Source organism: Malaya genurostris, chromosome 1 (assembly GCF_030247185.1).
Source record: "Malaya genurostris strain Urasoe2022 chromosome 1, Malgen_1.1, whole genome shotgun sequence".
Taxonomy (NCBI): Eukaryota; Metazoa; Arthropoda; class Insecta; order Diptera; family Culicidae; genus Malaya; species Malaya genurostris.
The window spans coordinates 117925064-117938516 of record NC_080570.1 but is presented as its reverse complement, the minus strand read 5'-3'; the positions used below and the strand labels follow the sequence as shown (position 1 = coordinate 117938516).

Here is a 13453-nt window from a genome sequence, read left to right as displayed (position 1 = left end):
TTTAGTTTGATTTTTATTATTTTGCCATCCGTGAAGTACGAATTATTTAACAAAACAGTCGTTTCTAATCGCGTACAGTTGCCAGCCTCTGCTCAACCTATGTCACTGAGCCACCTACCGCGCATTGGATTATCGAAACCACATCACTTGAACGTTACAGTAGTCGAATCGATATTTGTTCAACCAAGGTTTGTTCTCGAATCATCACGAAACATAAAAACTGAGTGTCCTATAAGCATTCGTCTCAAGTTGGAGGGTTTTCCATTTTACTTGACTTATCGGATTGATTGGGATTTTTTGAGATTGTCTGCTTGTAGTTAAAACTCAGTAGATTAAAAAAAATTTTTGTTCACTCAAGCCATTCCATTCATTCACTAGATTCATTCTATAGATTAAACCACGGTCTTCACATCTAAAGCAACCTAACTGCGCAAAATTATCCTTGTACTAAATTAGCCTATTGTTTGCAGGATGGTTTCCACCTCTTCACGCTTCTTCAGAAAACTGAAGCGTCGGTAGATCACGGTAAAGCTCGAATCAACCTGCACCACTGTGGAGTTTGTGGGGTTTACTTGAACAAACATGCATTAAGATATAAGTCTAGATATAGAAACGACTGGGAGGTTGGACTAAGAATAAACTGTTCTCACTGTATTCTAAAATCTAAAAACTCATAGTGGGCTAGTATCGGAAACGGACGAAACGGAGAAAGTAAATCGTGCGAGCTCACCGGTTTTGCTTGTTTGTTTTTCTCGGATACTTGGGAATTGAATGGTTAAAGTACACTAGCGTGCTGGTTTCCACACGGTGGATGCACGCAGCTCACAGTTCGTCCTTCAGCAGCGTGTACCGCTTGTCCGACGGTCCCAGGTGTTTGAAGGTGGATTCCGGTGGCGTGGTACCCTTTTTGACGTCCTGATTTGTCGCCACCTCGATGGTGTTGTCGTCGGTCAGCTCCGGACCGTAGTGGAATTCACTGTGCGTGAAGAATGAAACAAGAAAACTGTTAGAGACCGCTGATCAAATCATGCACAATCCGTTCCTACCGATGCAGCTTTCCGCTGTAGAGATCATTCAAGAATTGCTTCAGTTTGCCCGGAACGAACATGTCCTTGAAACTGGGAAACAGATACATATGCCGGAAGGAATCGATCGCAATCAGCGGTAGGTCCGATTGGCTTTTGCCAAGATGATGCAGCGGATGGGCGAACCGCTTTCCGTCAGCCGTCAAGAAGTTGATGTTCTCTGTTGAATGAAAATAGCAATAAAATCTTTTCCGCAACCTCATCGAATTACGTACGTTTTTCGGAAAGCAGTTGACCTTCGATGATTGCCTTATAGTCCTTGATTGATTGGGTGTCGTCCGGAGCGTGGAACAGAATCAAGAACGGCAGGCCCTCCTCGGTCAGTTCTTCGGCATTTTCAAAGGTAATTTCCCGCACCAGAGGAACACATTTTTCCTGAGCCCAAATGTTCAGCTCGTCAAAATTGTTTATGTTTCCTTTGAACACCTCATCGTTACCGTCCGTAACGGCCACGTCCGGTCGGAAAACAATGATGGGTTGTCCTAAACATAAAATAACTTGTAAGACTACCAACAAAAATTAAACCAATCCACGTACCTGGGGGATGCATGGCCGCCACGGTATCTCCGAATCCGGCATTAAACACGCAATCCTCCTTCAGATTGGTTGCCACCCGTCGGAACATATTGTACTCGGGCATATCGCGTCGGTCGAAGTAACCGACCACGATTCGCTTTTTGCTGTCCAGAACTTCCAGATCCTTCAGATTGTGGAACTCCTTGATCGGATCCTCCAGCTGCTTCTTGATGAACTCAACAAAGGCATCCACAGTGCGAGCTCCTCGGAACTCTCGCTTCGTGGGTTGCCCATTCCGAATCACCTTCAGCGTGGGGTACTTGGAGATGTGGAACCGGCTTGCCACTGAGGATTCTTTGTCGCAGTCGACTTTGCCCATGACCACCCGGCCGCCATCGGGGAATGCTTCCCGGACCTGTGAGGAAACGAGAAATTACATTTTAACTATAAATCGAGAACGAAGTAAATTTCCAAAGAGAAACATTGGATTTTGGAGCCGCGGGAGAGCCACGCTTGGGATCGGTAGCACAGAAATACATCGAAAAAATGCATATTGTTTCATTCGGATAGTTACTATCTTAACATTGGATGCCGAACCTAATCCAGCTTCAACTCTAACTGCTCTCAAACCAATTGAGTTTCAGTGTTTTTTTTTGTTTTATTTGAAGTTTTTTTTTATTTGAAATAACTATCCTGAATTAGTTCAATATTTTCAAACAAAAAAACAATTAACCATTGAATTTGACTTGAAATGCGAAAAGTGCGAGTGTCATTATAATTCAACCTTTTATGTGATCATGCTGATATCGAATGATTCAAACATAACACTAAAGTGTGTAACTTCATGACGTTGTTAAAACATGTTAGTTTGAAGTGTCACCATAGTGATGTATATATGTATGTCATATCAATATTTTTGTCGTGAATACGACTTACTTTACTATGGGGTGCCTTTTCAAAATTCACCCTCTGAAAGAGTGATAAGTTTTTGATCGTGAATATCTCTTGTTGTATCTAACGATTCAACATAATTTTTGCTACACGCCATCGGAAATATGATTACAATTTTATGATAAAATTATCAATTGTGTGACATAATATTAAATAATTCAAAATTAAACTTTTCTGAAATGTTTGGTATAAACGAGTATCAAAGGGAATAATCCATAAGGCGCGTTTGCACTGCTCGTATTTTTAAAGCTCAAAGCTCAGTGATCTGTGAAAGGATTTATATAATCTAACTACCAATAGAATCGAAATTTTTCAACTTAAACGTGTATAGCAAAAGCATTGAAGTATTTCAATAGTACACTATTGAAAAACCTGTCTCATTTGACCCATGTCAACACCAGCCAATCAGAACGCGTTCTGAGGAAGAGAACAAAATATCTGCTACTAATTTGGTCCTTCTGAATGCTAGAAACAAATCCCTACAACATATTGATAGTTTCTTTCAATAAATTATGCAAATCCGAAATGAAATAATCGACATTAAAATTCTGTATGCTGCTATTTTTATAACCGCCGTTAGGACCGCCCATTAGTGAAAAAGCTACAAACGTAATCACGTAAAAAGAAAGCTCCTAACCAAAATTGGATCAGTTTGGATTATATCGATACTGCGAGCAGATAGGGTAAGGGCTCCCTATTTCATCTCATTTGTAAGGACGTCGCCTTCAAACCCCGATTTAGCCACTAAAATCACTGTAACTATTTCATATTACTGCTTCATTCGCCTTGCTCCATGTTGAAAATTGATTCACATTTCTTGAAAATTTAACTAATATTTATAAAACAGCTAAAAACACTAATAATGTTTTCATTACTATGCTCCTAATTTCATCTCAATGGATTTTTATCCATCCTATCGTTGATCTTTTATTCATCCTATAAATTAGCAATGGCGACAGCAATCAAAACAAAATATTCCACTATTACACTCTCACCCGCATTCGCATGGCTGCCAGATGGCTGACTAAACGCTGCAAGCTGGAAAAATATGGCTGGCAGACATTCTGGTGACCGACTGCCTCACCGCTGTCAGATATACAACTCAAACGATACAACCGTATCCACCAGGATTTTTCCACATTATTATTGGTAAAAAAATTACACGTTGAATTATCTAATTAATGGGGCAATGGCTTACGGAGATCTAACGAATTATCCTTTAACATCATTTTATTAGTGAAAACAGATAGAACAGATATAGACTTTCTATGCAAAGTAATACATATTTTCTATGAAAATACCTGGCATCTCTGTGCACAGCCGATGAAACACACACACACTTCACAGCGTTATGTTGGCGTATAGCGGAATGAAACCAGTGCTACTAGATTTGCCACAATGGTTATTTCATTAGTATTTAACACGCTCTTTGTGGTAATATTCGAAGCCAAAACAGTTTTATTTAAATATTAATATCAATAATATAATTAAACTAATGTCACGGATACCAAAAACATACTTTTTGATAATAATTTGAAGAAAAACAATTTATTTTTTGTAACAATATGAGATAACTTGGCAACTTTGCGAAACCAAATGAGATGAAAACAAAGCGCAATCAAGTGAACTAAGTGAAAAATTTTCATCTCAAGACTTTTATTGCCTGTCGGGTAATATTTGAAGTTTTAAATCGTTAATTAAACAAGTGGCAAGTGAACATTACTAATTATGAAGCCATTCAGCATTCAATGGTAGTGTAATTTTGCGAAATAGTGATCATGTTTTGAGACGAATCGATTAGTAGATATTCAGAAACATGACGAACTGTAAATCTTGAGACGAAAATGTTTCCTAAATTGAAAAGTGAGTTTATTTTATATGAAAAAAAACGATAACCGAAGAATTTAAAACCATTTTTTTCAATAGGAAAGTGTGACAATAGCTTTTCAAATCATTTTAAAACATTTCACAGTTTGCTTCCGGTAGATTGTAAAATATTATTCATGTTCAAAGTTATGATGTGAAGGGATGAGATGGAAATAGGAGCTCAGATGAAATAGGGAGCCGTTGCCCTATATTTTGTGCCGTTTGCAAAGCTAGTTTCGCTTCCGACAAGAGCGATTACGTCACAGCTGCCAGTCATTTGCATTGATGAAAAACAACGGTGGAGAGCATTACACCAAATCAGCCGTTCTAATGGCTCTAAAAATTTTCTGAAGAACTATCGAAATAAAATATCCTCAGTTTAGTGCAAATCTAGAACAGTTTGGTTAGATTTGTGCACTTTTCGCTGTGTGAAATTCACAGTAATCGAGATCAAGTGAAGCCTTCTTTGTTTTTACGAAAAATGTTCCAAAGTTTAATGTTGTAGATAATTACGCAATTTGATCCTTCTGAATGCTAGAAACGAATCCCTAGAGCATATTGATAGTTTCGTTCAATTAATTAGGCCTATTATTTCATTGATCAACCCAGCGAAATCATGTTTTTTATTGGAAGATTATAATCGGTTGTAAACGCTACACCTACACCAACCATATCAGTATCGCACCCACGTACAACAGTTCAGCCTGGAATTAGATGACGTAAGTCAGCGGCATCCATCGGAATTCGAATTCAACTCATCACAAACACTTTCATAAAAGGTTCTTTTCAGAGCCACCATTATTTTATTATAAAGAACTATACTGGTTATTTCATAATATTTGTGTTTCAGAATGTTAAATGTAACTAATCTGTACTTTAGTTTAGGTGCATCGTTTCAAATTCTACATACAATTTCATCAACTAATTGATATTCGGAAGTGTTAAGGAACCTGTCAGTTGTTTTCGTATTCACGACATCCAGTTATGTCTCTGACATTACCCACCCGCCGTTTTTTTTGGTTATCTTTTTTGAGATTCTGTGACCCCATTGATGTGTGGTACTTACTCGACATTTACGATCTCCGCTCAGTGCGATTAACAGATTAAAGTGTCATTGTATTGATGAGTGATTCTATTTATTCGTTGTTTGTTATGGCGTTAAGAAGTGCTGTTTAAACGGCTTGCCGCATGAACTGCATTACATCACATCCAGAAGAGTTTAAATTCTGTCAATTATTTTCGCAATTTTTCAATTTCTCTGTCCCATTATTATTAATTTTTTCGTTTTTCGTTTTCGTTTTCGCTAGTGTTAGTTGAAATAAGTTCGTAGCAACTTTACGTCATAACCAAATGATTGTTAAGTGCTTGTCATAATGATTGACGACTAAAGGAATGATGCATCAAATTCCCAGTTGCCAGTCTAGAGTTCATAAGAAATATTTCCAGAGCATCAGTTTACATTCTACAGCAATTCTAGCGACTAATACCACAGAAAAGATTGATAACCGTTCAAGACTTAATGATCGTTTAGATACACTACTCAGCCGAAATCTCAAAATCGCAACTCCACTTACCTTATCAGCCGCTTCATCGAATATCGGCTGCAGAATGTTGCTGAACCTACACCATTCCGCGTAGAAATTGATAAATACTAGTTCATTAGAAGCTGAAAGGGCAAACAAGAAAATGTTTTCAAAAATACAACCATTATCAGTGTGATGGAGCATTCTCATACCTAAAGTCATATCTAGATTTTCACTGTTGAGCTGAACAGCACCGCTGTCGGTAGGATTGTAGAAAAGATACACCACCTGCAAACCAAAAAAAAAACATGAGACACGCATTAGTAAGAACAACAACAACAAATTTCATTCAGAAACATTGTTGATCAGTTATTGTCTGGAAACGCGTGTCGATCTAAAGTCAATGCAAATTATGATTACGTTATTAACATGGTCGCCTCGGAGATTATCTGTGGGTTCATTCCATATTTTATCTGTTGCTTTTCCGACATCTTTCACACCTCGTCGTTAACATTAATTTATCTTATCCAAACCCAAACTAATTATCCCTACAATTATGCTACAGCATACAAGTGCTTAAACTGAAGATGAGCTAGTTAAAACATGACCCTTTCCACCATAGCATAGAAATGACATCGGAACACCGACGAACGCGCTCGCCTCGCACTCGTGGCACTGCACATTAACTTGTGCTGATTCTACAAGCCGATTACTACCAAGTGACCTGGTTGGCTGATAGTAATTTGAAGACATGTTTTCTTCCTTCCCATTTCCCACTTTTCAAACCTGCCCTAATGGAGGCCAAGCGGTGCGAACAAGAAAATTCATTCAATGTCGCTGCCACCCACCGATCGTCACCACCAGGAGGGCCATTGGATAGTACTGCAATCAGTGCTACCGGGCGATCGATTCGGTAATTAATGAACGAAATTTGAACTTTTGAAATTCCATCATCGATGAATGATTTGCGAAACATTTATTCATTTCAAATCATGGCTAAAATTCTAGTTTTAATTTTCTATTGATGTTTGATCTTGAAAATGCTACAACAATAATGCTAATTGCTAGTTTCCCGTGTTTTTCGTCTAACACCGATAACACGTCATCTGGCATCCATGCCCTTACGGTGCGCGGTGCCGTAGAGCCGTACGAAAAATGTCAAACGCTGATTCGTCGAAACCAGTCTGTTGTGTTGGATAGAGATTGGTTGAATGAGTGCCTTGCTTATCCACATCTAAGCCGCTATGTAAATACACCTAATTAGGTTATCGTGTTTACAAGTGTCTAACGATACAACTTTATGCTTGATGGGTCGATCAAGCTGTACTATTGATGTTTATTCCACACAAACTTCCGATGCACCCCGAATAGGATACCCGATACTTACCATGAGATAACTGAATATCACTAATTTTGCACGACTCATAGAACACATTTTCAGGTTCCTTCACCGAACCGAACCGGACACTACGAAAACTTCCACCCACTCAAAAACCGTACGACGAAACGTTGGATGCTTTTGTTTATGCGAAATACTGCTTGATTTTCACACCCGAGCCGTATTTTCACCCGTGGCTGCTGTCTAGCCTGCAAGTACAATCAGGTGAGCTGGTAGTACAAAAGCTTTGGCTATTAGCGATGATCACAGACGAGCGGTTGGTGCTTGACCGAATATGAACTGCTGCCGAAAGGTGGAAAAGACGATGACGACACGCGTACGCAGCTAGCAGCGAAGAAGAAAGGAAATTTTTTGGGAAATAATACACTTATTTGCAAGCACCACAGAGCCACACCGATGCTCTCGCCGATGTTAGCACTCCTCATACAGGAAAAATGACGTTGACATTGAATTTGTGATGACAGACTGGTCGGCCAGGGTGACCAGATCGTCTCGTTTTGAAAGAATGAAACATTCAGAGCCGATGCAATGAATTATGAGTCAAATAGGTGATAAATAATTAAATTTAGCTAAAAATTGTTTAAAATACGATTCTATTACGTTGCAATAAAATTTTAGTAGTTTCGTTTCGGTTTCTTCCGCTCAGCGATTAAATTCGAACATTTTGTATTTATGAAATAAAACAACAAATCTGGTCACTCCGCGTTTGAAAGAAAATTCAAAAAATGCGCAGGGCACATAGGTGTCAATTATACACAGAGATGCCAGGTCTGCAGGTTTCTAACAAAAGTTCCAGACATGTTTTGTAAATTTTCTGCAGACTTTCCGCTGTCTTTTGTTTTGCTAGCTGAATCAATTTTGTGCTCTATTCTTTACCTAGTGAATTGAATTGAACTCCAGAATTGTAACGGTAATCGATTTGAGAAACCTCTTCCATAGTAAAACCATGAGAATATGTAATTGAAATGTCATCACTTAGATATAAATTTCAAATAACTTAATAAATATGATGAAAATGAAGCTATCGAAACTGCTTTTGTTTTCGTCGACTGAAGCTTTATCGTGCATGAAAATAGACATATTGCAAACGATCTTCAACTCCATTATCTGAACACAACAATCTTATGTCAAACAAATAAAATAAAAACAATTAGTTAGTAGGAACATTAGTTTCTCTTTGTTTACATTCTTTTTCGATTGTTGTGACGCGATCACGAAGATTTCCATTAGTTTCCCAGTACTAAACGATATTTGAAATTTTTCGGTTTCATTCCATTTACAAAAAGCTGAAAGGTGAACGTGAGAAATATTTAGTAGAGGAGACCGGGGCTAAGCCAGAAATTTTTAGAAAAAAACATCCATTAGAACTAAGTTTTTACCAGGCAATTGCGAGTTATCTATATCGTTGTGAAGATTCAGCCTTCAGCTACTAGTTTGAAAAACTATGCATTATTTTCCATAAAAAGCCGCGGAGAAATGACCAACGCAAAACCCAAAATTTCAAAAAATGCGGATAAAAGCTGGACACTTTTTAGAAAGAAAAAAAAAACATATAGATCAATGTTTTACTCAATTTTCTATACCGTTGTATAGCTTCGACCTTCAGCTTCCATTCCCAATTTCTGACTTAGAAAAACATGCATTAGTTTTTGTACCAAATCGCGATGAAGTGACACACCCAAAATCTTATATTTAGGAACCGTGGGGCTAAACCGGACTATAAAGTTCTACGCAAAAATGAAGAACGAACACAATAGCGCCAACTCTTAAGATAACTTAATAAGCGCAAAAGAATACAAACCGTGTTCGAATAGATTGTCTGTTGGTTTCATCCGAGCGAAATCAATCTTCAGTTCAGCAACGCCATCGCACGGCATCACATTCAACGTATCATGTCAATTGTATGGGTGTGAAGTGTTGCTGTTTTGGCGCGCACGAATTTGACATTTCTCTTCCCTACTTCTATGTACGAGATTCGATGCGGACTCGCCTGAGGGTGCCATGTTCGCATTAGAAGGAGGTTGCCAATGATTTGTTCGGGAAATGTGAGAGCTGGATATCTTGTTAATATGATGTCTTTGTTTCAAACTAGCGTGAGGCAAAATCCTGCTCACTAGGAAACTAGGTATTGCCTCGAAATTGTGCGTCCTGTAGTCCCAAATAATTTATGTTGAAACTGACTTTAGTGTCTTTATTAAAGACTACTTGATACATATAATTAACGTTTTACCCAAATTTATAGTAAATCTAGTTTTAATAAACAATAAGAAATAGAATGGAAATATAGATATCAATACAAAGGTATGTTTCAAGACCTGGTTAAGAATTTCAAGTCGAAAATTATGTGTCCGATTGAGCCCCAAATTTTTTGTTCGGTAAAGACAATTCATTTTCTAGACGCAATAAAAATTTTATTTTCCACGTAATTGAAAGCACTCAATAATCACTGGATTAAGCACGAAATCAACATTAACAAATAATAGAAAAATGAAATTTATTAAAAAAAAATTAATTGAAAAGAGTGTTAATTTGTAGCAGTGTGTAATTTTTGTATCGCAGCAAAAATCAATTGAATGAGGAGGAATATACTGATGATGAAAAACCAGAATTTCAATTTTCATCAAATAATTTCATTGAAATTCAAATTTTACCACACTGGTAACATATATAATCATTTTTCTAAAATTGAATGAAAAAACACAACATTAAAATAAACTGTGCATTGTTACGCAAAAAAACTCTGTAATCGATTCCGTAAAAAATTACCTAATTCAAATGTTTGGGGTTTGAGCGGCTAGTGGAATGAAACTAAAACCGACGACATAACCTGCCACTCGTTTATCAAAACTGTATCGCAAATTTAACTACCCATCAGTAACTGGTAATGTCAAATAGAAATCAATTAGAAAAATATTGATACTGGCAGCACAAGTTGATAAATTTCTGATTTTTAAAAACAGCTCCATAACCATGGTTTCTGTTTAATGAAGACATGTGAAATGTACACAAAACAAATCTCTAATTAGGTGTTTCATTACAAAAAATTAAGACTACCTCAAGTGAAAGACCCTTTTCATGATAAGTTATAAGTGCTCCTGCATCATTATGTATTAGAGCAATCATAGAAAGTGTTGACAAAATTCGGACACTCATCTTAATTCTTGGCTATGGAACACATTTGAAGCCACTTACTGTGAACACTTCAAAGCCCTTGGTAGAGTTTGCAAATAAACCAATGTTGTTCAATCAGATAGAGGCTCTCGTTGATACTGGCGTTAATCAGGTTAGTTACAAATGAAAAAAAAATATATTATATATATATATATATATATATATATATATATATATATATATATATATATATATATATATATATATATATATATATATATTGAAAAATATACTAAAGATGTAATTAACTATAAGGTAATATGGCGGAATTCAATCGCATGGAATAAATGGAAGTTAAATTGTAAAAATGAAAAAGTGCGGAGTCAAACCGTTAATTTGACATAAAACGGAAACACTGAGTGCAGTTGGTCCTTCGGCAGGTACTAAATTAATTTCGGAGAGTATTGAAACATTTTCTGATGAATTTCGTAACTTTTCTTTTGAGGAACTGAAAAGATGCATCGTAATCACAGAAAGAAATGCTCCATAGTTATAATCAAATTGAAGGAACCGGTCGGTCGTCGGTCCAAGTATGGTGTAGTATTATAAACTGAAGATGGCAGCATAGAAGTGTACAAATAAATAAAGACAAATGGTAAATAAATGCAAGTAAGGTTAGCGAGGATATACTGTTGAATGAAATATATTGTGTGAATAATTCAAGAACATCTCCAAACGTTGTTCAAATTCTAGGGTTTCGTTAAATTGAACGGAGAAAGACTTCAAAAAATGGAGGAAAGAATGTTCAGAATTTGTGGAACCATCATGAAATAGAAACCAACATATTAAAATACCGCTCCAACACTCCCTTGAATAGTTTGTTTATTTATTCCGCCGCTAGTTGCTTACTATTTCGTAACAATCTAACAGTGTTGCTCAAGAATATTATTTTTATTATTATCAAGGGGTCGCTACATTTGTGGTAACTAGCGGTAAATCGCTTAAGGACACTTTATATTCTGATTTTTCTTCAGAGTGCCTGGTCGTGTCGTCGCTAAAACGCTTTTGAAAAAATATGAAAGTTAATTCCCATTATGAAGAATTTTAACTATTTTGTTATAATACTAACTATTACCATAAATAAAATAAACCTAGATTCCCCAGTGTATCAGTAATGTTGTTGAGCACCCGTGACACCAAAAGCGCCGTCTGGTGTAAAATGGGTGCGTGAATGCTCCACAGTAGCTAATGGAAAAAAGTACAACCGTTTCTCACTAGAAGCGCTGTTAGTGTCTCCGTAGAATGGGAAATTTATGTTTATTTGATTTATGCTATAACCATTATAGTTACAGACATAATGCAAATAGCATTCGAAACGATAGTATCTGTCTTTCATCATTACGTTAGTATTATAACGAAATAGTTAAAATTCTGTCTAGTGGAACTCAAGAAAACATTCATTTATTTTCATAAACGGTTTACCGAATTTAGTAAAAATTCCTTAGTGCGTATGGAGTTTGAATAGAAAATTCAGTTATTTTAATAACTATATTCGATTTGAACATGATATATTTATTAAAACGCACTTCATGACAACAGATATTTATAAAATAAACAATATAATTTATTTACTAATTAGAATTCCGGCAATCGGCCATTAAAATAATTCATCAAATAAAAATAATATTAGAAGCCAAATAATGAAACATATACCATATTTACGAGAACTTCGCTCATGCAGCGGCCGGGTGAAATATTTCAACGCGTGGTCGTTGGAAATGATTCAGTTTACATGTTTCTCTCTCTCGCGGCAGATTTCAAACAGTTCTCTCCCAGTCACAACAGGTCACTTCAAGAGTGAGAGGGAGTTTGGTTTCCTGCGATGCGGCGAGGCGAAGCTAGCACATTTTCCGAGCCGAGCGAACCTCTCCGTTTCAGTTATGTTTTAAAGTGCGTACCGTAAGGGTGTTGTGTCTCTGTCTAGTGCTTCTCTGCTTCAGTTGACTTCTGCTAACAACAAAGAATAGAATCGATTACCCGCGGTCGGTTAGTGTGTGGATTATCGTGAAAATAGGCAAACTTGAAGTGTGTAAAGTTTGTTTGTGGTGTCTGTCCACCGCGCTATAATTGCGGTGCCCGCGCGAAACCCCGCGTCGAATGTGATTGATTACTCTTCAACAGTACTTGCTGGTGTTGTTTTGTCTGTAAGAAAATAAGAAGTATTTTTTTTGTTTTTATGCCGCCTAGCGGGTTTTAACAACGGCTGTTTCTGGTGATTTTGCGGAGTGTTTTTGTTTCTCTGTTCTCCTTTGCTGCGGAAGCTGCAAATCAGGTTGCTGTGCTCGTCACTGGTCACCGACCAAATTTCGTCCTGTCATGTGTCATACTTGTTTTTTTTTTCGGTGAGCGGAAAAATTGGAAGGATGCTTCCAATGTTTGGAAAGCCTAGCAGCGGCATCAGCCGACGTAATGCGCATTGGACGCCCACGTTGTCCTTGCAGGCTCGAGCGTTCAAGGACACAATATTGCAAAAAAAAGAAAAAGGGTTCACGTATTACGTATGGCAGTAGAATCCATATGCGAGATGAATTTGTTTTCACTTGTGATGTAGATGTTATTTTTGATAACGACGAATCGGTTGCTATGATGGAGAAAAATTTGACAGTGTCACAGAAAAAGGATAATTTCTGTATTGTAACCTTCAATTCGGGATGGAAAAAAGATCTATGATGTAACGCGAGGGTTTGTAAAAGTTTATAACTGGAAGAAACACTTTGAATAGCGCGTTGGAAATTTTGGACAGGTTAAAACTCGCGCTAAATTCATTCCGGACGTGTCGGACGCAAATGGAAAAGCGCATACCCGAACAAACTCGCATAGCATAGTCTGTGAGCCTTTTGATTTCGTTGTTTCTTGGGCTGCTGCTGCTGCTAATGAGGAAAATTGCCTGTTCGCAAAATTAGACGCAAAATCTTGCTCTCCGCGAGCTCTCTATCGAATCT

General features: G+C 37.3%; 2 protein-coding genes across 8 annotated transcripts in view; one reads left to right on the top strand and one right to left on the bottom strand.

Annotated features, from left to right (window-relative positions):
- Window positions 1–7786, bottom strand: LOC131425578 (endoplasmic reticulum resident protein 44). Of its 2 annotated transcripts, XM_058587576.1 has the most exons (8): window positions 7592–7786; window positions 7329–7528; window positions 6154–6229; window positions 5993–6084; window positions 1623–2016; window positions 1301–1567; window positions 1047–1245; window positions 1–976 (listed from the first exon to the last, which is right to left on the bottom strand). In XM_058587576.1, the coding sequence occupies exons 2-8, from the start codon at window positions 7374–7376 to the stop codon at window positions 823–825; spliced, it is 1230 nt and encodes a 409-aa protein (XP_058443559.1). In that variant the 5' UTR covers window positions 7377–7528; window positions 7592–7786; the 3' UTR covers window positions 1–822. The 2 variants fall into 2 exon arrangements, with proteins under 2 accessions (XP_058443559.1, XP_058443558.1); XM_058587575.1 differs by having other exon boundaries at window positions 7329–7786.
- Window positions 7787–12383: 4597 nt separating this feature from the next.
- Window positions 12384–13453, top strand: part of LOC131425576 (protein FAM107B) — a 138486-nt gene continuing 137416 nt past the window's right edge. For 3 of the 6 annotated variants that reach the window (XM_058587570.1, XM_058587568.1, XM_058587567.1), the window contains exon 1: window positions 12384–12655. The gene's annotated coding sequence lies outside the window, so the exon portion shown is untranslated. Of the gene's footprint in view, window positions 12724–13453 lie in introns of all 6 variants that reach the window. The other 3 variants (XM_058587569.1, XM_058587571.1, XM_058587574.1) reach the window with 3 other exon arrangements.